This window comes from Fukomys damarensis, unplaced genomic scaffold (assembly GCF_012274545.1).
Source record: "Fukomys damarensis isolate Sample0158 unplaced genomic scaffold, DMR_v1.0_HiC HiC_scaffold_25, whole genome shotgun sequence".
NCBI lineage: Eukaryota > Metazoa > Chordata > Mammalia > Rodentia > Bathyergidae > Fukomys > Fukomys damarensis.
In genome coordinates, this window is record NW_022900937.1 from 25,160,925 (window position 1) to 25,184,386 (window position 23,462).

Sequence of the window (23,462 nt, forward strand, 5' to 3'; positions counted from 1 at the left end):
TCTCTAATAGTTTCCCTTCTACTTTCATTTTATCCCTCTTTAAAAACTTTTTTTTCTAGATTCCTCACATGAGAGAAAACGAGATATTTGACTTTCTGAGTCTGGCTTGTTTTACTTAACATCATGGTCGCTGGTTCCATCCATTTTCCTGCAAATGACATGATTTTGTTCCTTATGACTGGATAATATTCTATTGTGTATATGTGCCACATTTTCTTTGTTCATTCTTCTGTTGATGACAGGGACCTTCCTTTGTTCTTTTTTATTTTAGGTCATATTAATTAGACTTAAAGTCTTTAATATCTCTGTTATTTTGGTCATGTGTGGATATATTTCTATTTCCTATAATTTTTTTGTTTTCAGTCATTTCACTTCTTTTCTGATATTCCGGAAAATTTTCTCAAGATGGGGTCTTGCTGGCACTCAGGCTGTCCTTGAGCTCCTGGTCCGAAGTGATCCTCCTGCCTTACCCTCCCAAGCAACCAGGACTATGGGCACATGCCTCTGTGCCTGGCATGTCTGGTAATTTTTTATTTAAATGTTGGGCATTTCAGATACTCCTTGACTTACATTGGTGTTATGTCCTAAGAAACCCATTGTAAATTGACGATACTATAAGTTAGAAATGCATTTACTATCCTTAATCTTCCAGATACCCTAGCTTAGCAATAGAGACTCTATACAGTGTTGGTGGCTTACCTTTTTGATCTTGTGGCCAGAGGGAGCTGTAGCCTATGGCCACTGCCACCATTGTGGGAGAAGGAAGGATGGAGAGAGACAGAGAGAGGGAGAGGGAGGAGAGAGAGAAGAAGAGAGGAAAGGAAGGAGAGAGAAGAGAGAGACAAAGGCAGATGGACATGCAGCGTACTGCTAGCTTGTAAAAAGATTGAAATTCAAAATTCAAAGTAGGATTTCTAACAAATGCGTATCACTTCCATACCATTATAAAGTCAAAACATTACAAATGGAACCATTACAAGTCAGGAGCCATTTGTATTGTATTGTGAATGACTGGACAGATAATTTGATGCTTAGAATGATAATGTCTTCCTCTCTAGATGATTCCACCTCTGTTTCTTGCTGATGGTTAGGGGCACTGGCAGTTGCAGTTTATTCTAATCCATTAAAGGTTGAGATAGTTCAAAATTGGCTACTATATTTATGGTTCATTATTGCTGTCGCAGTAGAACTATTTCTGAGTCCCACCCTGAAGTCTGAGATAGCTCTGAATACATTTTGTCTCTATACTCTGCTTGGCTTCTTTGCCATGGTTGCTTCTCTTAGAATTGCAGTCTTGCTGTGTAGCCCAGGTTGGACAGAAATGTAAAATTCTCCTGCCTCATTCTTCCAACTGCTGGGATTACAGGTGTGTACTATCACACCTAGCTTTTGATTTATGTGTTCAAGGAATGCTTAGGAGATAAAATTCATAATTTATAACTTAGGGTATAGGCTCATCTGCTATAACAGAGCCCCCAAGCACAGTACCTCAGACCAGATGTTTATATTATATCCAGCCTGTCTCAGTTTTACCTTTAGCAAGATATGAAATATCTTTAAGAAATGACAAAAGTTACCATAAATTACTGAACAGGATTCCTAGTCATCATCCTGTAATATTTGGGAAATTGTACAAGTTTCTCAGTAAGTTTTATTGTTTATAAAAATGTATGCCAGCATTACTGTTCTTAGAATTTTAATGTATTCCTCGTGTCCACCAACTGATAATCTTGTCTTCATATTGTCTAAAATATGAAGAGCTTTGTTAGTAATAATTTAAGAGAAAAAATTTGAAAACCATTTTTACAAAGGTGTGGGAATTTCATTTTATGAATAAGCAATAGTATGGATGGATTTTGAAGAAAGTGTGTGGAGTAGAATATTTGGAGGTACAAACATTTATTAAGCAGTGCTCATCACCATTTCAAGATTATGAAAAAAGTAGTTAGCATAAAAATTAGATTTTTTTTAAATCCAAGAGACGTAAGTTTCTTCTGTCAGCCAGGGAGCAAGTCTCAGAATATGTAGACTGTGAATAGTCAGCACACTTGCTTTCTTTAAGTGTGTATTGTAAGATTTGAACATAGAGATTCTCACTCAAGGCTGACGTTTATTGCTTTCAGTTGGAACAGTATTGAACAGTGCTCTGTAAAATTTGTAGGCAGCACTAGGTGGCACACCATGACTTTGGGTGGAAGTTTTTGTTGAAGTCTCCTGTAAGAAAATAACCTAGATAAAAATATTGTTGAAATAGTCATTTATAAGGTTATGATGTAACTCAGACTCATTTATTGCATTTCAAATCCTGATATTTAAAGTGTTTAAAACTACTAAATTTGCTGCTGACATTTTTATAAGACTTGGATTATTAAAAATGATGACTTTATGAGACCTTACTGAAAGGAGTTCCACTCAGCATATGTTACACAAAACATGTGTGCTTTAAAATAAAAAATAGCTTTCCATCAGTTGTAGTAAGGTAAGTAGTGCTTTTACATACAACCAGGTGGAATTAAGAATAGCCAGTTGCAGTGGGGCAGATCCCTGTAATTCCAGCAGAGAGAGGCTGAGGCAGGAGAATCAGAAGTTTGAGGCTTGCCTAGGCAACTAAGTGAAACCCTGTCTCAAAATAGAAAATAAAAAGGGCTGGAGATGTAGCTTAATGGTAGTGCACCCCTGGGTTTGATCCTTACTAATGCACTCACACACGCACATGTACACACACACACACACACACACACACACACACACACACACACTCAAATAAAATGTCACCAGCTCAAGATTGTATGCTGAGTACAAAATAACTTGGTGAAATTTATGGAAGTATTTATAGAAGAATATTAGATTTAAAATTTGCATACCTAGCATTACTGTAATAATGTTTCTTGGGGATCCATTTAGTTCTTCAAAGCTCATTACTCTATAGACTCCTGAGTTATAAGGTGATGTATGGAACAGTGAATTTCATGGGCTAATACACATATCTGTACCTAGAAGTTGCCTGTGTTTGCATAAATTACCTGAATTAGAGCTGAAAGTGGGATATCTGTTTAAACTTGTTCATTTGGCCTTGCTTGAAAAATGATGCTTTTGGTTAGAACAATGCTGAGATAACCTGACTAATAGATAGCAGTGGAATTTAGAGATAGAACTTGACTCACTGGGAGATATGCTTAGTAAATAGAGAGGCTTTATGGTGCTACAGTGATTGGAAAGTAGGACATAAGTACACAAGAGACCATTTGAAGACTTTGCAAAATCTAAAAGTCTCAGGAGGGAGCTGTGAGAGTAGTCACAAAGTGATGAGTTCCAGTGAAAAGTTAATTAGGTAGATGTCCAGGTTAAACTCAGGGCCATGAAGAAATGTGAGTACAGGTGTTTATGTTGAAGTCTTAGAGAGGAAAATATAGATATATTTGGCTACCTGTATTATATACAATGGGAAAAGCACATGAACCAGCCAAGAGGCACTTTTCACTGGCGTGTGTAGTTTACTCAGAGGTAGACTGCTCACAGGGGGCGGAGTCACATGGTGTTCTCCTGGGTGCCAGCAGCACTTGAGCTCACAATACAGTATCAAAAGCAAGTGGCAATGTGTAATTCAGTATGATCTAGAGTGGTTATGTAGTTATGATTTAATGCTGCATCTTTATATTTGTTTACACTTTGTAGAGTGAATTATGTACATTTTCTTAACTAAATATGTATAGTCTATGTTTATGTGTATAATTTTGATAAACTAACTTATTATAAACTAGGTATTTATGGTAGTATATGATAGACTATTTTCTACCTGTATTATATGCATTTGTGACATATCTTTTTCTTGAATTTTCATTATTTCTGGGCTGCAAGATTCATTTGCTAGTTTTTTCAAATTTTTGCAAATTTAAAAAAAAAAGGATTTGTTGAATGGACCTGTGTTGTTCAAATCTGTATTGCTCAAGGCCAACTATGTTTCCTTATATTCTCCTCACTGTCTTGCATAATGCTTTGCAAATAGTCATTTCCCAGTAACAGGAATGCCAACAAGCCAGGCTGGCAAGGACCAGAAGAGGATATGAAGGCACCCAGTGGTGGCCTGCGATTTTGGGCCAGCTTAGTGGTGAACTTGTTTCAGAAAGAAATTGACTGTCCATGTAGGGTTAGAAGTTGTGTATGTGCTCTCCTAGATGCTTTAGGATGCATTACTTTTTATGGATACTTAGCTTATTAAAAACAAGCTATTTTCCTAGATCATTATTAATGGAGGAAGCAATATCCTTATTTTACTGAGGATAAAATAAGTGACTTTGCCCTGACCCAGGGTCTTGGTGGAGCTGAATTTGTAGGCTGCTGTGGCTCACAGGCTGGATGGGACTAGAGCATGCAATAAATCATACATATTTCATAAAGTAGTTTGAATTTTAAAATTTGTAATTTAAATACCTGAGTTACAGGTGTTATTTGGATCCCAATAACTTGGAGTTTAAAAAGTATACAGCTGCCAGGGATTTAGCTCAGTGGTTCTGCCTCCTGCTTTGCAATTGCAAGGTCCTGAGTTTGATCCCCAGTACAAAAAACAAAAAGTATACAGCTAATAACTGAGTTGAAGTTTACTTTAGCACTGTCACGAAGGAGTGAAAAAGGATTTTCTAAAGCAGAGAGCTTTCAAGGGAAATATATAGCATATGGGGCCAGGGATGTAGCTCAGTGGCACTGCTGCTGCCTGGCAATTGCAAGGTCCTGAGTTTGATTCTGGGTACCAAGAAAAAAAGAAAGAAAGAAAAAATAAATAAAAGAAATGTATAGCAGATGTATAAAACTGATCTTTTTTCACCTGGACCTGTTGATATGTAAGGGGTAGTGCTGATACGGGTGACAGTGATAGTTATGTTGCTTGAGGCACTTCTTTAAACCTTAGAGTATGTCCTTCTTGAAATAATTTATTTTTAAAGTTGTAAAATTTAGTCTTTTTAGACCTAAAGAGAAAGACTTGTGATTCATTTTCTTTTATCTGTTTGACTACTGTTTGACTATCTGTTTCCAAATACCAGACTAGTTTTAAGTGTTTGCTTTCTGAGTAAATGTGCAAAAGAATGAATTTGTCAAGTATATTATTTATGTTGACTAATATATTACTTAATAATCCAATAAGTACTATATTCTCTTTTTCTGTACATAGGCTTCATTCCAGCGCTCTAATAGTCATGACAAAGTAAGGAGAATAGTTGCAGAGGAGGGTCGGACAGCAAGAAATCTGATAGCTTGGAGTGTTCCACTGGAAAGCAAAGATGATGATGGTATGTATTAAAAATTATTGAATCTTCGTTGTAAATTGGGAAGGGGGTAGCATGGTGTGGTGTATGCCTGTAGTTCTAGCTACTCAAAAGTGGAGGTAGGAGGCCTTTTTCAGCCTAGCAGTTCAAGGGCAGCCTGGGCAACATAGTAATAAGACCCCATCTCAAAAACAAAATATAATTAAGATACATTTAGTTCGAAATACTAAATAGATTGAAAACTCAGTGTTCACATTTAGAACTCTTAGACAAATTAGTATATAGTAAATAAAATAATTTTTTTGCTTATGTATACAAATTGTTATTAGTCTTGCTGTTTCTTTCTTTTTTTTTTTAATTGAGTTTATTGGTACATTTAGGGATACAGTACAGTTACATTCATTGTTGGGATCATGTACCTTTACATGGCAAGTCTTGATTCTCATTTTTTCCCCTTACCTCTGCCCTCCCTTCACCCCCTCCTCCCCTCCCCATCTACAAACACTTTATTTTCATCTTTTCATTCTCTCACATTTTTTTCTTTTCCCTTTTTGTTCTTCCCCTACGTATCACACCTTCCCTACACCTTTAGCTCCTTTCCTCCCATTTCTAAATGTCAGTAATCTTATTAGAATCTTATGCATTGTTGCAGAATATTCACACCAGGGAAACTATTTGGTATTTACACATGTGGGACTTATTTATTTCACTTAGGAGTATATCTTCAATATGTATCCATTTTCCTATGAATGAATCTATTCTCTCGCTCTTTATGGCTGAGTAATATTCCATTTTATAGAAAAACCACAACTTCTTTATCCAGTTTCCAACGGATGGGCAAATAGGTTGTTTCCAAGATTTAGCTATTACAAACTGTGCCGCTATAAACATGGGTGCACATACTTCTCTGTGATATGATTCTTTTAGTTCTCTTGGAAAGATACCCAACAGAGGGATGGCTGGGTCAAATGGAACCTCCAGTCCAAGCTCTTTGAGGTATCTCCATATTGATTTCCATAGTGGTTGCACTAGTCTGCACTCCCACCAACAATGGAGGAGGGTTCCTTTCTCCCCACAACCCCGCCAACATTTGTTATTGTGTGATTTCTTGATAGCAGCCATTCTTTGTGGGGTGAGGTGGAATCTCAGTGTTGTTTTCATCTGCATCTCTCGAATGACCAGTGATGTGGAACATTTTTTCATATATTTTCTTGCTGCTTTCACTTCTTTGTATGAGAAATGTCTGTTCATTTCGGATGCCCATTTTTGGATCGGGTCTTTATATTTGGGGGGACTGATTGTTTTGAGTTCTTTATATATCCTTGATAATAGTCCTTTGTCTGAGGTACAGCTGGTAAAAATTTTTTCCCACATTGTAGATTGTCTCTTAGTTCTGCTAATGGTTTCTTTTGAAGTACAGAAGCTTTTTAGTAAGATGAGATCCCAGTTGTTGATTCTTTCTGCTAGTTCCCGTGCTACTGAGGATTTGTTCATAAAGTCTTTTCCTATACCAATGTCTTCCAGAGTTCTGCCTAACTTACTTTCCAGCAAGTTTAATGTTTCTGTTTTAATATTTAGATCTTTAATCCATTTGGATTTTAATTTAGTGCATGGCGAAAGATAAGGGTCTAATTTTAATCTGTGACAGGTTGATATCCAGTTTTTCCAACACCATTTATTAAAGAGGCTATCTTTCCTCCACTGAGGATGGTGAGCTCCTTTGTCGAAGATGAGGTAGCTGAGTACATCTGCATTTGTTTTTGTGTCTTCCAGTCTGTTCCATTGATCCTCAGGCCTATTTCTTTGCCAGTACCATGCTGATTTTATCACAGTGGCTTTGTAGTATAGTTTCAAATTGGGAATTGTTACACCTGGTGCCATGTGACTGTTGCCTATAATGGCTTTTGCTATTCTAGGTCTCTTGTGGTTCCAAATGAATTTTTGGATTCTTTTTTCTAGTTCTGTGAAATATAGTGTTGGAATTTCAATTGGCATTGCATTGAATGTATATAGCAGTTTCGGTAGTATGGCCATTTTCACTATGTTGATTCTTCCTACCCAGGAGCAGGGGATATCTTTCCATTTTTTTATATCCTCTTCGATTTCTTTTTTCAGAGTGCTGTAGTTTTCAGTGTAGAGATCTTTTGTTTCTTTTGTTAGATTGATTCCTAGATACTTCATTTTTTTGGATGCTATTGTAAAAGGAATTTTTTCCCTTATTTCTCTTTCTGTCTGTCTGTTATTTGTGTATAGAAAGGCTATTGATTTTTGGGTATTCACCTTGTATCCAGATACTTTACTGAATCTGTCAATTAAGTCTAGAAGTTTTTTGGTGGAGTTTTTTGGATCTTCAATGTAGAGTATCATATCATCAGCAAATAATGATAGTTTAACTTCTTCCTTTCCTATCTTTATTGCTTTAATTTCTTTCTCTTGTCTAATTGCTGTGGCTAATGTTTCCAGAACTATATTGAAGAGAAGTGGCGATAGTGGGCATCCTTGTCTTGTTCCTGATTTTAACATGAAGGTTTTCAGTTTTTGGCCATTCAATATGATGTTGGCTGATGGTTTTTCATAAATAGCCTTTATTAAATTGAGGTATAGACCATCTATTCCAATTTTTTGCAGGGTTTTTATCATGAATGGGTGTTGAATTTTATCAAATGCTTTTTCTGCATCTATTGAGAGGATCATATGGTTTTTGTCCTTGACTTTGTTAATATAATGTATTACATTCACTGACTTTCGTATGTTGAACCACCCTTGCATCTCTGGAATAAATCCGACTTGGTCATGATGGATGATCTTCTTAATAATCCTCTGTATTCTGTTTGCTAGTATCTTATTAAGGATTTTTGCATCTATATTCATTAAGGAGATTGGTCTGTAGTTCTCCTTTTTGGTTGTATCTTTCTCTGGTTTGGGAATCAGAGTGATACTTGCTTCCAGGAATGAATTTGGAAGTATAGCTTCTCTTTCAATTTCATTGAAAAGTTTGAAGAGTAATGGTAGTAGTTCTTCTCTAAATGTCTTGTAAAATTCAGCAGTGAATCCATCAGGGCCTGGGCTTTTCTTTGTTGGTAAGTTTTTAATTACATTTTCAATTTCACTGATTGTGATTGGGGTGTTTAAAATGTTTTTATCTTCTTCGTTCAACTTTGGTAATTCATAAGTATCTAGAAATCTGTCCATTTCTTCTGTGTTTTCCATTTTATTAGAGTACAGGTTCTCAAAGTAGGTGTTCATGATCCTCTGGATTTCTTTCGGATCTGTTGTGACTTCGCCTTTTTCATTCCTAATTGCATGGATCTGAGCCTTTTCTTTCCTTTTTTTGATAAGATTAGCTAAGGGTTTGTCAATTTTATTTATTCTTTCAAAAAACCAGCTCTTTGTTTCATTTATTTTTTGTATCGTTTTCTTAATTTCAATTGCATTGATTTCTGCTCGGATCTTTATAATTTCCTCTCTTGTTCGAGCTTTGGGTTTTTCTTGCTCTTGTTTTTCTAGGAGTCTAAGTTTCATCGTTAAGTTGTTTATTTGAGCCCGCTCTGTTTTCCTAGTGTGGGCATTCAATGTTATGAATTTTCCACGTAGAACTGCTTTCATTGTGTCCCAAAGATTCCTGTATGTTGTATTGGCATTCTCATTTATTTGTAAAAACTGTCTAATTTCTTCTTTAATTTCCTCTGTAATCCATTGATTGTTTAGGAGAGTGTTGTTCAGTTTCCATGTGCTTGTGAAGTTTCTATAGTTTCTTGTACTATTGATGTCTAGTTTGATTGCACTATGATCTGATAATAAACAGGGGATGACTTCAATTTTTTTGCATTTATTTAGACCTGTTCTGTGAGCCAGTATGTGGTCTATTTTGGAGAATGATCCATGTGCAGCCGAAAAGAATGTATATTCTGGTTTTTGGGGGTGGAATACTCTATAAACATCTATTAAGTCCATGTGTTCCAAAGCTTGGTTCAGTTCTATTATTTCATTGTTGATTTTTTGTAGTCTTGCTGTTTCTGATAATGAAATTGGGTTTATTGTGACTGACAGATTAGGGATTTAAAAAAGTTATGAGATAAGTTTTTAATTAAATTCTTAAAGTTTACAACAATTTATTGTGTCTTACAAAAACCTAGGGCAGTAATGGCAAACCTTTTAGAGCTTTCAGTGATATAAACAGCTCCCTGCAGCCCATGTGTCGTAGGTTTGCCACCACTACAGAGTACAGTGGTAAAAAACTTGCTTAGCATGGGTTCAGTACCTATCACTAAGAGAATATGGGGTGGAGTGGGAAGAAAAAAACCCCAAAAGACTGGAAGAGAGGTGTTTGAAGGTTCCCATCAGAAAGAAATGATAAATATTTGAGAAGATGGAAATGTTATTATGCATTTTGTACTTGTATCAAATCACACTGTACCTTGTAAATATGTGCAGTGATTATGTGCCCATTAAAAATAAAAGTTTTTTTTTTTTTTTCGTACTGGGGATTGAACTCAGGTCCTTGCGCTTGCAAGGCAGGCCACCGAACTGCTGAGCTAAATCCCCGGCCCTAAAAGTTTAAAATTTTTTTTAAACTCACTACAATACCATGATTAGGTACAGTTTAATGTGATCATTTATAAAATGGGATTTTTTTCTTCAGTTCTTATTCATATGTGAATTGGATTTTTTTTCATCCCTTTAGACCCCCTCCTTTTAATGGTTATAGCCAGAGCGATCTACTCTTTCTGGGGATGGAGGAGGAATATACCAAATGAGACTTTACCTTAAAATTTTCTGATGTGTATATATTTATAAGTTTAAATTTGTGTGGATTCATGCTTTTGTTGTATTTAATGTGTTTATTTATTTTGATGATCAAATTGTTCTGTATTTGTTTAGTGGATGGTGCTTGATTCCTTTTGACACTTTTTTATCATCTTTTGAGAGCATCCTTATACAACAGAATTTCTCTGGGCTGGAGGTACAGTTTGTCAGTAGAATGCTTCATGCATAAGGTCCTAGGTTCAATCTCTCACACCACAAAAAACCAAAAACAAAACCCCCCAAAAAGCCATGTTTTGTTCTTTTTAAAATTTATTTTACTTTCACTGTCTTTTACATTTTATTTTATTAAAAATTTTATTTTCTTTAATATAATTTTAAATTTCTGGACTGTCTATAGTTTATTCTTACGTAATGTGTAGTTTAGATCTACTTCTACCATTTTCTTAATGGGTAATGAGTCACCCCAGCATCATGTACTGTAAAGTCTCTCTGCTCCAGCTGTGTGAGATCCCACCTTTTCTTTAGATTGAATTTCCATGTGTACTTCTATTCTTTTACACTACTGCTTATCCAATTCATGTATGAGTGCCACCCTGTTTAATTATGGACACATTATAGTATTTTTAAATATGTTTAGAGCAGTCCCTGATTACAGATTGTCCTTGTCTATTTTTGAGCTGTTTTTAAATAGCAGTTATTTTGAATCACAAAACTGCCAAATAGAGAATTAAATTTATTTTTTGAAATTCAGCTCTTTGCTAGGTAATTTTTTTGTAAGGAGCTTACTGTTGCTTCTTTTCTTTGATAAAACATATCAGTATTTTCTACAAAAATAAAAACAATATTTTATACCTCCTGTGTATTATAAATATTATATGAAGTTTAATTTTCCCATTTTCATAGGTTAATTATAAAATGATCCAAAGGTGCTTTTCTTTAAAAAGTTGCTTTTATTCAAATAACATAAAAGAAAATATAGTAATCATACACTTGTACATAATCTGGTTTTTCATATAAATAATTGACTAATATAATTTTACAGCTTCTCTTGTTATTGCAAAATAAATTATGAGCAAATAGAATGAGAACCTTTGAAATATTTTAAATAATGATGACAGTAGTAGGGATTGAACGTAAGACTTTCCACTGAGGTACACCCTCAGCCCTCACCCCTTCTCTTTTTGTGTGTGATGCTGTAATAGAACCCAAGGCATTCTTACTGAGCTACATCCTCAGCTCTTTTTTATTTTTTGATTTGAGACAAAGTCTCAATAAGTCATTAGGTTGTCCAGGCTGGGCTTGAATTTGCAGTCCTCTTGCCTTAGCCTCCCACAGTGCTGGGATTATAGGTGTGTACAACATTCATTATTTTTGATAAGACTATCTTATATTAAAACTTTGGCAATTATAGGAAAATGTTTCTTTTTAAATAGCTTGTTCTTGTATTATAGCTACAATGCATACTCTGATGTTTCTGAGGATAGTCCATTTTAAACAAGCATTACTCTCTTCTGTGAATTATTTTTCTTCTGTTGTTTGTTTCAGGCTGGTTTTTCTGCTGGATATTCTGTTTTCCAATGTACCTGCTAATATGTTGTTTTATATGATAAAAGAATGAATGAAAGGCTGTGGGGTGCAGATTTCTCTGCCTCCTTCTCTCGTAGAATAGTAAAGAGTCCCGCTTATGTCAGATAAGTTGCTAGTACAACTCATCATATTTATGTGTTATGGCTCATTTCACTTACACAGCAGCAAGTACCTGCCCAAAATTATTGTGTAGAAAGGAAAATTGTGTTGTACATTATAGAACTTGGTTCTTGTTTTGAATTGATATCAAGAATAATGAGTACCAAACAGTGGTTAGGGTCTTTCTTGTTTGAAAAATATTAGTCTGATTACAAAAATACCAAAAATCAAAAGTTTATCTTTTCCAAATGAAATTGTATTTTATAAATCAGAGTAACTAATAAAAACATTGGGTTTTATATGGTAAAAACATAGCCTTAATTTTAACTGAATAAAATTTGAATTCAATGAAGTAATTTTAGATTTGCATATAAGTTAAGAAATAACAATAATTTGTTTTTGTTTTTGTTTTAGTACTGGGGATTGAACTCAGGACCTCATGCTTGCCAGGCAGGTGCTATGCTGCTGAGATACATCCCTGGCTCGAGAAATAACAATAATTTGACCTTATTTTTAATATGTCAAATTATCTGACCTCTTTAACAAGTTGATTAATTCCTGTTCTGAAAAAGCCACTTGATACAAACAAATTTCTGGGACTTTGGGAATTTGCTTTTTTTAAAAACTGTTTCGGTAGTTCAGTTGGACTTTGAGTACATTGCAGTATTCTGTGTTCTCTGGATAGAAGTTAGGTATCAGTATGCCTGAATGATTTGTATAGTTTAGGTGTTATTTTAGCTCACTACTTATAGTTTAATTTTATATTATCTATTCATTGATCTATTTTTTTTTCTTGTCTTGAAGGAAAACCTAAATGTCAAGCTGGTGGAAAATCTAAGAGGACAATTCAAAGCACTCATAAAACTGCTAAGCAGGTAGAGCATATGCACCTGTTTGCTTATTTACTTTTAAGTTCAATTCCTGAACATATTATAAATTTGAAAAATCTAATTTTTTAGAATTTGAATATTATATATTTTAATCTTTTATGTAAAAAATTTTTTTTTGTTTTGGTACTGGGGATCGAACTCGGGCCCTTGTGCTTGCAAGGCAGGTGGCAGAACCACTGAGCCAAATGTCTGGCCCGTACATAAAAATTTAATGTATCCTTTTATATAACAAATGTGTATATGTACTCATTTGCCTGACATACACTAAGCACTTCACAAATGTGAATTTATTTGGTTCTTATAACAATTCTTTGGAGTAGGTATTATTTTCATACTCATAAGATGCCATCGTAAATTTACAAAGAAGATCCCCTCTCTACACACAGAGGCATCAATGATAAATTTAAAAAATATCCTTTATCTTTTTATTTAAAAAAATTATCATTGATGCTTCTGTGTGTCGGGAGTAGGGATTCTTTGTAAATGCACAGTGGTATCTTGATTAGAATTCTTTGTTTTGCTCATGTGAAGTTTTTGGTTCACATAAACACATAATAGTGTATTTCTCATCTTTGGATAATAAAGGAAACAAACATTCTGTAACAGTTAAGTGGTACTGGGGACACAAACTAAATGGACAGAACATCTAGAAAATTGATTCCAGTGACATAAGGGAGGCTGAATATCCTATTGTGTGAAGCAAACTCGGGCTGAGGGTGTGAAACCTTAGGCTTGAGCAGGGCTTTGCACTAGGAAACTGGAAAAGTAGATGTCTGGGCTAGTACTCTGTAATAGCTTTTATCTGAAGACAGTGCAGGCAGCCATCCAAGAGTGACTCTAATTCATTATTGGATCTGTCATATTCTTAAAGGTGAAGAGCTGTAAGGCCCCAGTCAAAGACTTCTGCAGGTAGCATTATAGTGGGCCAGATGATGGTAACCATAAAGGTGAGGAAAGTAAAAAAGTAAAGATAGAAACTCAAACTCAAGTGCAAAATAAAATATCATAACACAAGAAGAAAATAATGTCATAAATATAGACTATACATTCCACAAATGAAATCATGTATTCCTGAGGTAATAGTGAGAAAAGGACATTTTTCTTAAAAAGACTTTTCAAGTAAATAGGTTTAAAGGAAAGAATAGCTAAAAGCAAAGTGGAAAATTTTTTAAATAAAATGGGTGAATATTAATTTTGAACATTTACAGATAAAAATAAACAGAAATCTTGGAAATGATATATTATCAGTGAAACATTAAGACCTGCAGTTAATGGAAAAATTATATATTGGGCAAAGAGATTAGTGAATTTCTAAACTAGAAGACACTGTTAGAGGAGGGTTTAGAATACAGCTCAGAGAACTAAAGAGATTGAAAATATGAATAAGAATTTAGGATTGAGGAATTCTAATACCAGTCTTCTAAGATTTTCAAACTTGAGAATGGGTGTGTTGAAATTTTTCCCCATTTTTTGAGTTTTCAAGAGCTTTATAACATAAATTTTAGAACTGAAGAGGACAAATAAAATAGATTTCACCTAGACTTACTCTAGAGGATCTTCAGAATGTCAAGGTTAAGAAAATAATCTTTAAAATTACCTGGCATAAAACCAGAGAAGAATGACAGGTTCATGGTAGTCTTATTACCAACAAAAGGACAATGGAGTAGCATCTTTAAAGTTATAAGGCAAAATAATTTTTAGCTCAGAATTCTATGCTTTGTCAAATGATTATTCAAGCACAAGAGTGAAGTAAAGTCCATGTTTAGACATAAAAAGACCAAATGTTTTCCATTTTCTTAGTACATTTTGTGCTGTTCTGATAGAGTACAATAGACTGGGCAGTTTATAAACACTAGCAGTTTATTTGCTTATGGTACTGGAGCCTGCAAAGTCTGAGATGGAGGGGCCACACCTGGTGAGAACCTTCTAGCTGTATCCTGACATGGCAGAAGGTATCACATGGTGAGAGAATACTGCATGTATGAGGAAAGAGGGAGGGGCTGAGTTCATCCTTTATACATACACCATTTCTCCATAACAAACTCACTTCCATGCCCATGGGGTTAATCCACTCATGTGGGATCTTAGCAATCCCCACTTCTCCACACATTGCTTGAGGGGTTACATTTCTAACATGTGGACTTTGGGGAGATATATTCAGACCATAGCTGCTGTCTGCAGACCCTTACTGAAAGAACTGTTAGAGATGTACTTCACAAGAAGAAAAGGAAACTGGGGAGCTTCATAAAAGCTATGAAGTGTATTGGTAAATCTCATGAGCTATTGATGGGGTTAAAAAAACAACTAAATTTAGAAAGGTGATTCTGTAATTGAATATAACTGCACTGAGTGGCATAAAGGAAAAGAATAAATGTAAGCAATTAAACATGTTGACATTGGTATTTATTATTTGGAAAGCTGTATAAATGTGCTGTAAATATATTCCAGTAGGCCAGGAGTCACTTTGGTGCTCTTTTTTGCTAAAGGTTTTTTCACCATTAAAGTACCACTAATCTTTGGTAACACTTGTTTGGAATAAAGATTGACCTCACAAATCTGTCCCTTTTGTTTTAAGTGAGAAATTTGTTTTGGCAAATTCAAGTGACATGTAAGCTGAAAAGAAGAGTGTCTTTAAGTATTTATGTTGGAAAAAAAAGTGCTTTATACAAAGATCAAATCCTTGGAGATATTTTAATATTTTTTTATATTTTATTTCACTAGAATACTGCAGTAGAATGTAAAATAACATCTGTAGTTGGAGATAAAAACTTTGATAAAAGTCCCACTAAAACTAGACACCCTCGGAAAATTGATCTAAGAGCTCGATATTGGGCATTTCTTTTTGACAATCTTCGCCGGGCAGTTGATGAAATCTATGAGACTTGTGAATCAGATCAGAGTGTGGTGGAATGTAAGGTAAGGATGCCTTGGGCTTTTGAATCCATTCAAGTAACATCTGACTTGATCATTTACCTTACTATTTATTAGTTTTACTAAATTCTGCATGTTTTTCATTTCATTAATTCTTATGAGACTTTGTTCTTCGAGCTTTACACTAAAATTAATACTATGCTTGAGGTTTTCTTGATTTTTGAAGAGGGCTTTTTTGGGGGGTTTTGGTATGACTTACGTGACACTTTCATACTTTGTAAAGTAGTTGGTAGAAAGCTTTTTTGGTACATAGTCCTGAAGAACGAATCCAAGGGTTTTACACACACACACACACACACACATACACACACACATATCAAGGCAGTTATTAAAAATTTTTTTATCTGCATTCTCCGTTGGTACTGTAGGTGGCACTAGTGAGATTTTCACATTCTCTGGTTTCATGTTTAATGTCTTTAATTGGACATTGCTCCCTTTTCCGTAAGATACTCATCATTCTCTTAATTTACCCTGGTCAGTGAAAAGTGAAATTGATGGCTAACCATAAACAATCCTGGGTGGGATTCGGATGTCATTGTAAGGTGTGTTTTCTAATTTCAGATAGCCTTTTGTTTGTAATAGTTTAAACAGACACAGAATAGTCTGTCTAAAACTTCAGTAAAAAGTCTGGCTTTTCATAAATACAAATAATATTTATTTTTATTGAATAAAATCATTTTGAAAAAAATCAATGATACATCTTTATGGAATTATTAAAGAGGTAACTTCTATATTAATGGTAAACATGGTTGAAAACTCTGAAATTCATTATTTAGCCTTTGAAATACATAAAAGGTCAAAGAAAAGTTACATGTTGAGGCAGCAGCTCTGTTTCTCCTTAAATTGGAAACAGCTAAAATAAGTTTTAGACTGGCTTGAAAATATGATTCATCAGAAACAAGTTTTAAAATGAACAATAGTTGGAATTATCTATATATAATGTGGTGGTCACAATTAATATTCTTACTATCAGCCTGAAAAAACTTTGTTTTAAGAAAGATATTTTTAAGTAAAATCGTATCCTTGAATTATGTTTCTCTGTGGTAGAAAGCATTACTGGACAAATTCTGAGTTGTAGTTTTCCCCCCAAAATGGGCATGTAGCTTGAGGTAATCTTAATCATATCACCAGAGACTTTGATTTTGTGATTAAAAATAACAAATCTGACTGAAGAAATCAAAACTTTTTGGAAAATGTGTGCTTCCTCAGAGAAGGGAGAGAGAGCATGGGTAGTACTGTGTCCTGATGAGCAGGATGGTAGCACCTGCCCTGAGAGGAAGCTGGACATGGCCATGAGAAAGGGAATTTACTTCTGGCTCCAACATTACTTGTTATTCAATGCTCTGTGAAAGCTTAACAATCATAGAAATATTCTGTGTAAGTGGTTTGCCAAGATGCTCATAGTTTATGCTGAGAAATCAAATATGCATGTGTAAAAGTTATTTTCATTCTCTGTCCTACCCTTCTTTCCCTCTGGGACTTACAGGTGGTAATATGAAAGATAGAGCTTAATGTTTGGTCCAAGTATGTGCTGGGCAGATAATAACTAGTGCCTTTTTTTGTTTTTGTTTTGCTCTGAGGTAATCATATCTTGTCAAATCACTATCTTCTGTTGTCTTATTTGGTTAGAACCTTAATAAGACACATAACTCAGGGATTTTTCCTCATTTTTGGGCTGGTTCAAACCTAATTTTTTTATGCATTGAAAGATTTATTCCTGTTTATGATTTTTGTGTTTTAGCCTTAATTAGTCACAGTTCACTTTTTTGTCTCATATGGAAAATGCATTTAATATAACATCTATATTATGTGGTTCATATAATGAATGTAACATGATAGTGCAGAGTATCTTGTTGCCCAGTATTACTGATCAGAGCCATTTCTATAATTAAAAGAGAAACTTCCTCAGTTTTTTCCATTTATGACATTAGCCACTTCACTGCATGACTTGCTAAGAATTGATTTTCTAGCACAACCATACTCTGACCAGCTCCCCTACATTTTCTTTGCCCCCTTACAAAGTGAGCTTGAGGATAGGTGGGGTGGGGGGAAACTTCCCCTTTAGATGTGTATAATTAATGAAGTGGTGACTATCCTTTCTTCTATAGTAGTTTGAGGTGAAGCTTGAAAGAAATGGTTGTAAAGTTTGTGGATATGACTAGAGGAAGGGGAGACCCGTACCTTTCTGGCTGGATGTTTGCTGTGCCTATTGATTCTGGTTGTGTCTGCAGTGGTTAAGAGATTTGAAGAATACTGGGAACACATTTTACTTTTCTTTCCCTTTTTCCCGTTTCAGCCTGTGGGGAACTAGGTGTGTATTTCTGGACATGCAGGGGTATCCTTGGATACATATTGGTGTCCATATGTGTTTTAGAGATTTTATAGCCCACTAGGCTTGTTGGAGTAGAGCCCACGCCAGTGAGGCCTGTGAGCAAGCTAGAGTAGTAAGCCTCTGAAAGAGTTCTTAGTGATTAAGAGGAAACTGGACAGTCTCATGGCTTCTGTGGGTAAAGGAGCAGAGGGATAAATGGGGATGTTGCAGTCATTGGGTTTCCTGTGGTGACACTTGGCCAAGGTGAATGGATGCAAAATGCTGACAGAGTTGGGCAGAGGGAGCCTTTCCTTTACACTGCCTAGAAATTACTTTTACTGCCTAGAAATTGCCACCCCTGCAGAAATCACCATCTGCATAGTGATGAATTACAGCCACCAGTTTCAGATGGAATCAGGTAAAGACCATAGATGGCCTTGTCTCTGCCTGATAGCACTCAAGTCTAGTGGCAGTTGGGGTCACTGAGCCCTCTAGAAAAGGACTGGCTGATGACTGGGGCAGACCCATCACTAGTGTCTGGTAAGCTCTGTGAGTAGAATATTGCTCTGATCTTACAGATGCATTTATAATAGAGGACAAAAGTGTATAAAAGAAGCAGAGTGGGATGGAAAGCATGGAGGAGGGAGGAAGGAAGGAGAGGAGCTTATAAAAACAAGCCATGCCCTCCCCACCACCAGCATCTGGTAGAGCCTGCATAGTTCCCATGGTGCTAATGTGGCAGGCTATATCCACAGATGGTGTTGAAAACTATGCTTTGATAATTGAATGTGACTAAAAAGTTTGGAATTTCACTGGCCACATTTAACATGTTTAGGATTCAACTGAGTAGTTATGGAGAAAACAAAATTATGTTTTGTTTCAATGATTTGAGACTTCAATTCAGCAAATTAAGTAAAGATCAAAGTGAGACGTTAGAAAATGAAAGGTGTGATGTGCTATTTTTAAGAAAAAAATGTTATATTTGGAATATAGCGTGTCCATAGATGGACAAAGAGGATTATGGGTCTAGGAACATGGAAGGAATAATCACAAAAGTAGGAGGTCAGGGTTGACCAAAGTTAAGAGAAAATCGTTCCTATTTGGCATTTGTAGGAACAAGAACAAAGAGGGTCAAGGTAGAAATTGGTAGTAAAAATTTGAAAATTCATTTGAGTTCTTTGCCCTTTTTTTAGCAGTAGAAAGTGTTGGGTTGGAGGTTTGAAGAGAGTGAGGAAGGTCAAATGTACCTGATAGAGAATGGAAAAGCTACTTTGTAGAGGCCATGGGATTGCTTACAGCCTTCAAGATGACAGTATAGAAATTCTTCTCTTCCCTGTCCACCACTTTGTTTTTCTTATTACCTCTTCTCTCATCATTGCTTCTATTCTAAAAACAAAAGCAAAACTAACCACAGTTTCTTTACTTCTCCTTTCATCTCCCTTATTTTTTTTTCTTCCCTTCTTAGTCAAGTTTCTTGGAAGAGTTTCCTGTATTTGCCACTTCTCTTTTCTTCCTTCCTTTGTACTCATTAACTAGGTATGAGCAAAACATATCATGAATGTTAAAAAATTTATTACAATAAAAGATACATTGCCATTCACCCCCTCAACATTATCAAAATACTGTCACTTCAAACACACTTATCTCATCTTTAAACCTGGGAGATACCTTTGGTCTCACCCTTCATGAAACCATTGTCTAGTGAACTTACTTCTTTCACCATCTTCTCCTAGATCTTTCCAGTCTTTTCACTTATCTTGTTTTTTAATGATACCTTCCCAGGTCAAGCTGCCATGATAAAATGCTTGGATTACAGCTGAATCGGATTCCTTGCATTCTTCTCATTTATTCTTGGTAATGGATACCGGCAGAATGATACCTAAATAAATAAAAATGTGACTTGTGTATTCATTCCTTTGATTATTGCTCTACCAGTACTCTGGGAGGCAGAGGCAGAATTACAACTCTTTGTTCCTTATAATTTGGTTCTCATATACATTATCTTTGTTAGAACCTAGATTTTTTTTTCTTTTGGATATCACTTGAGACTACAATTTCCATGTCATAACTACTATAGGTGGTTAGTCAAGCTTAATTTATCTGGGCTATCTTCCTAATTATGGTAACCTAGTCTCTAATTCTTTTACATTTAAATTATTTATTCTCCATTTCTTTGTCTCTTTTCATGAAACCACTGTTCTCACAGTCATTTTTTGTCAAATACAAAGTTCCTATTCATTCATTGTGTGTGTGTGTGTGTGTGTGTGTATGTGTGTGTGTTCGTATTCACAAATCCATTTTTTCTGGTGTCTATACATTGCTTTTCAAAGACCTTCTTACTGTACTAGACTATTTTTCTTGACCTTTTGCACATGTCTCCTTTAGTTTTTTCCCTTTTATGGTCCTTCTTGCTGATGACATTAATCTTTCTGAAGCACAGTTCTGATCCCATTACCCTCCTGCTGCAAAACTTCTATATATTGTCTCTATAGTCTTCTGAATTCACAATGGTTTCTCATCATTTTGGATTTTAAAACCTACAACATAGTTTTAGGTGACTTTTCCAGGCTTGTTAGAATCAGTGCTAAATTAGCCTGGGTGTTCATTTCAGAAGAGTTCAGAAAAGCCAGATCCTCATAGGACTCAACCAAATTCTGGTACTTCCTATAATTTAGGAGACTTTGGGAATCCAACCAGTAACTATTTATTAAAAAGGGACTTAATGTCTCTTATTTGGGAACTGGGATACAACAGAATTAAATAAATTTTTCCCTAAGATTCTGTTGAATATAATTTCAGTAGCAGCCACTTGTAGCTTTTAGATGAAGAGAGAGGAACAGAATATTGGGAAGTGATGTTTATTCACATCAGTGTGGTGCAAGAATAGTGACTGGAGACAGAACCCAGAACCACCCTATTTCTTTTTTGTTTGTTTGTTTGTTTTGTTTTGTTTGGTACCCAGGATCGAACTTGGGTCCTTGCACTTGCAAGGCAGGTGGTGGAACCACTGAGCTAAATCCCTGGCCCCGCCCTATTTTTTTCTGTTGAATTGAATCGTTATATTATATAATTATAATTATATTTTGAGGCCCTCTGGTTATGCCTTTCTACCCTTTTCATTTGTAGATGTGACTTCTGGGTGAAGTCTAGAGACATAAAAGTAGCGTGGATATCATTATCTTAAACATTGAAAGATTTTCATACTGGAATTAGGTAACTGGATCTGAGTTAGCTGCTATTTTAGTTTCCTGAAATCTGTTTTGATATGAATTTCCTGCTGTTGTGGGTACAATTGTTTGAGATTTCTAAGAGATGTGATTTTAGGCATGTGATGGCAACTGTTTCTAGAATGTATGTATTTTGCCTTGTTGATGCGATACAAATTTGAAGACTATAAGGCTTCTGAAAAGCAAATAAGGGGAAAATAGATATTAGAATTTAAGGGAAAGCTGAAATAGGATCTTTTTACTCACCCACATTTGCGGTTCCTGGATCCATGTATATGAATAATCTGAAGATATTGCAAAATTATTTTGTTCATGTATATTATTTTGGGTAGAGATTCTGTAACTTTTCTCAGATTTAATTAAGGATGGTTGTGACCTGAAAAAGATAAATTGTAGACACTGGTTCAGTGTCTATCCATTTATACCTTACTATCAACATGAATGAACAAGAGCCTCTTCATTCCTCCATGATCATTGTGCAGAGTTAGAAATGTACCTACTCCTGGATACGTTAGATAGCGCTCCCCTGTATAGCTGCTTTGGGAATGGACTAGTCCACTGGTGGCAAACCTGTGCCATGTGTGTTATTTGTTTTTCTTTTAAGACAAAGGATATTAATGTATGATTATTTTTTTCTAAACTAAAATCTCAGTATTCTGGTTCTGTTGCAGTGTTGGCCCTTTGTGATAAATAAGTGGATTTTGAGTAGCAGTTTGGGCACTCTTCTCTAGAGGGTTCGCCATCACTTGACTAGTCAGTCTTATCAAGGTGATGAGGGCAATCAGAAATGACTGGGCTTTTGTCTTTGCTATTGTTTTTACTAGGCCTCCTACAGTGGTTCTGTTAATCAGGTCACAGTTTTTGACTGTGCCACAGAATCAGGTTTTTAGACCTGGTTCCCATGTAACTGTGTTTCTGGCTTAGGCCTGCCTAGAGACAGCCTTATCTGAATCCTGCTCTTCTGATAAAGTCCTCTATGTTGACACTGTCAGGGTTTGGCTAATCCCTGCTGCCTGACATTCTGACTGTGTCTTCTAATAGTCTGTCTGAAATCCTTGTAAGTCTGCTCAGTTGTAGCTTGGACTCAAGCCCCTTCTTGAGATGACTCCTGCCACAATTGAAGTTGCACTTTTTATCTTTCTGTGATTCTTAAAAGAGATTAAGTATATTGTAATACATAAAATAATTGAGTAAAGCAAGGCAAAAAAAAAAAGAAAAAGAAATGTTGAATGTATAAAGTTTATTGAGTAACAATTAAGTTCTGATGTTTGGGTGAAGACCATTTAATAGAAATTGACTGGTGACCTGGGAACAAATCAAGAAGTTTGAGCTGATACTGTTATACAAGTCTTTAGATGTGGATTTTTCAAAAAGAGTTACCTCGAAGGAACATCCTGCTCAAGGTTCTTAGGCAAGAGACGTCTTAGTTTCTGCTTTGAAAGAGAATGATGTGAAACCACTGAAGTGAGATCTTGCTGCAGACCTTCCTCTTTTGCTATTTTCTTTAATATTTAATAGAGTCCTATGCCAAGTGTAATGGCATATTGCTTTAATCTCAGCACTCTGGGAGGCTGAGACAGGAGGATCATACATTTGAGCCTAGCTTTGCTTCACTCTACTGTGGACCTTCATTGCTGTGTTGTATCAGTAGCGGTGGCACAGGTGTGAGGAAGGAATCATATCTCGACACAGAAAGCCAGCGAACCTGGGAGCCCAAGGAACCTTCTTAGGGCTTACCTTAATTGACCTAAAAACTTCCCACTGTTTCACCGCTTAAATTTCTACCGTCTACCCATACTGCCACCCTGGGACCAAGTCTTCACCACATAAACTTTGAGAAAATCCACTTAAGTCATCTGTATACCAGGTCAGTGAGAAAGTCCATAAGAGAAAAACATATAGGGAAGCCACCTTACAAATGAGTTGAGATAAAAATTAGCACCCATGGTGGAGAATGCTTGTAATTCCAGCACCCTGGACTGGGAGGCAAAGACAGGAGGGTCACCATTTCAAGCCCAATGTGAACAACTTAGCAGCTTAGTGAAACTTTGTCTCAAAAAAGTTTTTTGAAAAAGGCAAAAAAAATTTAAAAAGAGCTGGTGATGTAATTCAATGTGAAGGCCCTGAATTCAATCCCTAGTACCATTAAAGAATTAGTTGGCAATTACAATAGAATATGTGTATCACTCTCAGGCAGTTGCAGTTTATTTACTCAGGGAGTGCTCTGAAAGGGTTAAGTTGTGGGAGAATACTGTAGTTTCTTTTTTCAGATTTTCATTTATAGGTTTTTGGTTGACTATATTATGCATCCTTTCCCCAGGTTGCTTAGATTGAAAATTAAGGAGAGATACCTGGAAGAAATAAGTGATTAAGTGATTGAGGATTGAAG

General features: G+C 35.6%; 1 protein-coding gene across 3 annotated transcripts in view; it reads left to right on the top strand.

Moving 5' to 3' along the window:
* The window catches only part of Scaper (S-phase cyclin A associated protein in the ER), a 328,066-nt gene that overhangs the window by 1,641 nt on the left and 302,963 nt on the right, over window positions 1-23,462 (top strand). For all 3 annotated transcript variants that reach the window (XM_010626089.2, XM_010626097.2, XM_033756178.1), the window contains exons 2-4: window positions 5,168-5,285; window positions 12,519-12,589; window positions 15,326-15,520. In XM_010626089.2, coding sequence (XP_010624391.1) covers window positions 5,168-5,285; window positions 12,519-12,589; window positions 15,326-15,520 — 384 coding nt within the window. The remainder of the gene's footprint in view (window positions 1-5,167; window positions 5,286-12,518; window positions 12,590-15,325; window positions 15,521-23,462) is intronic.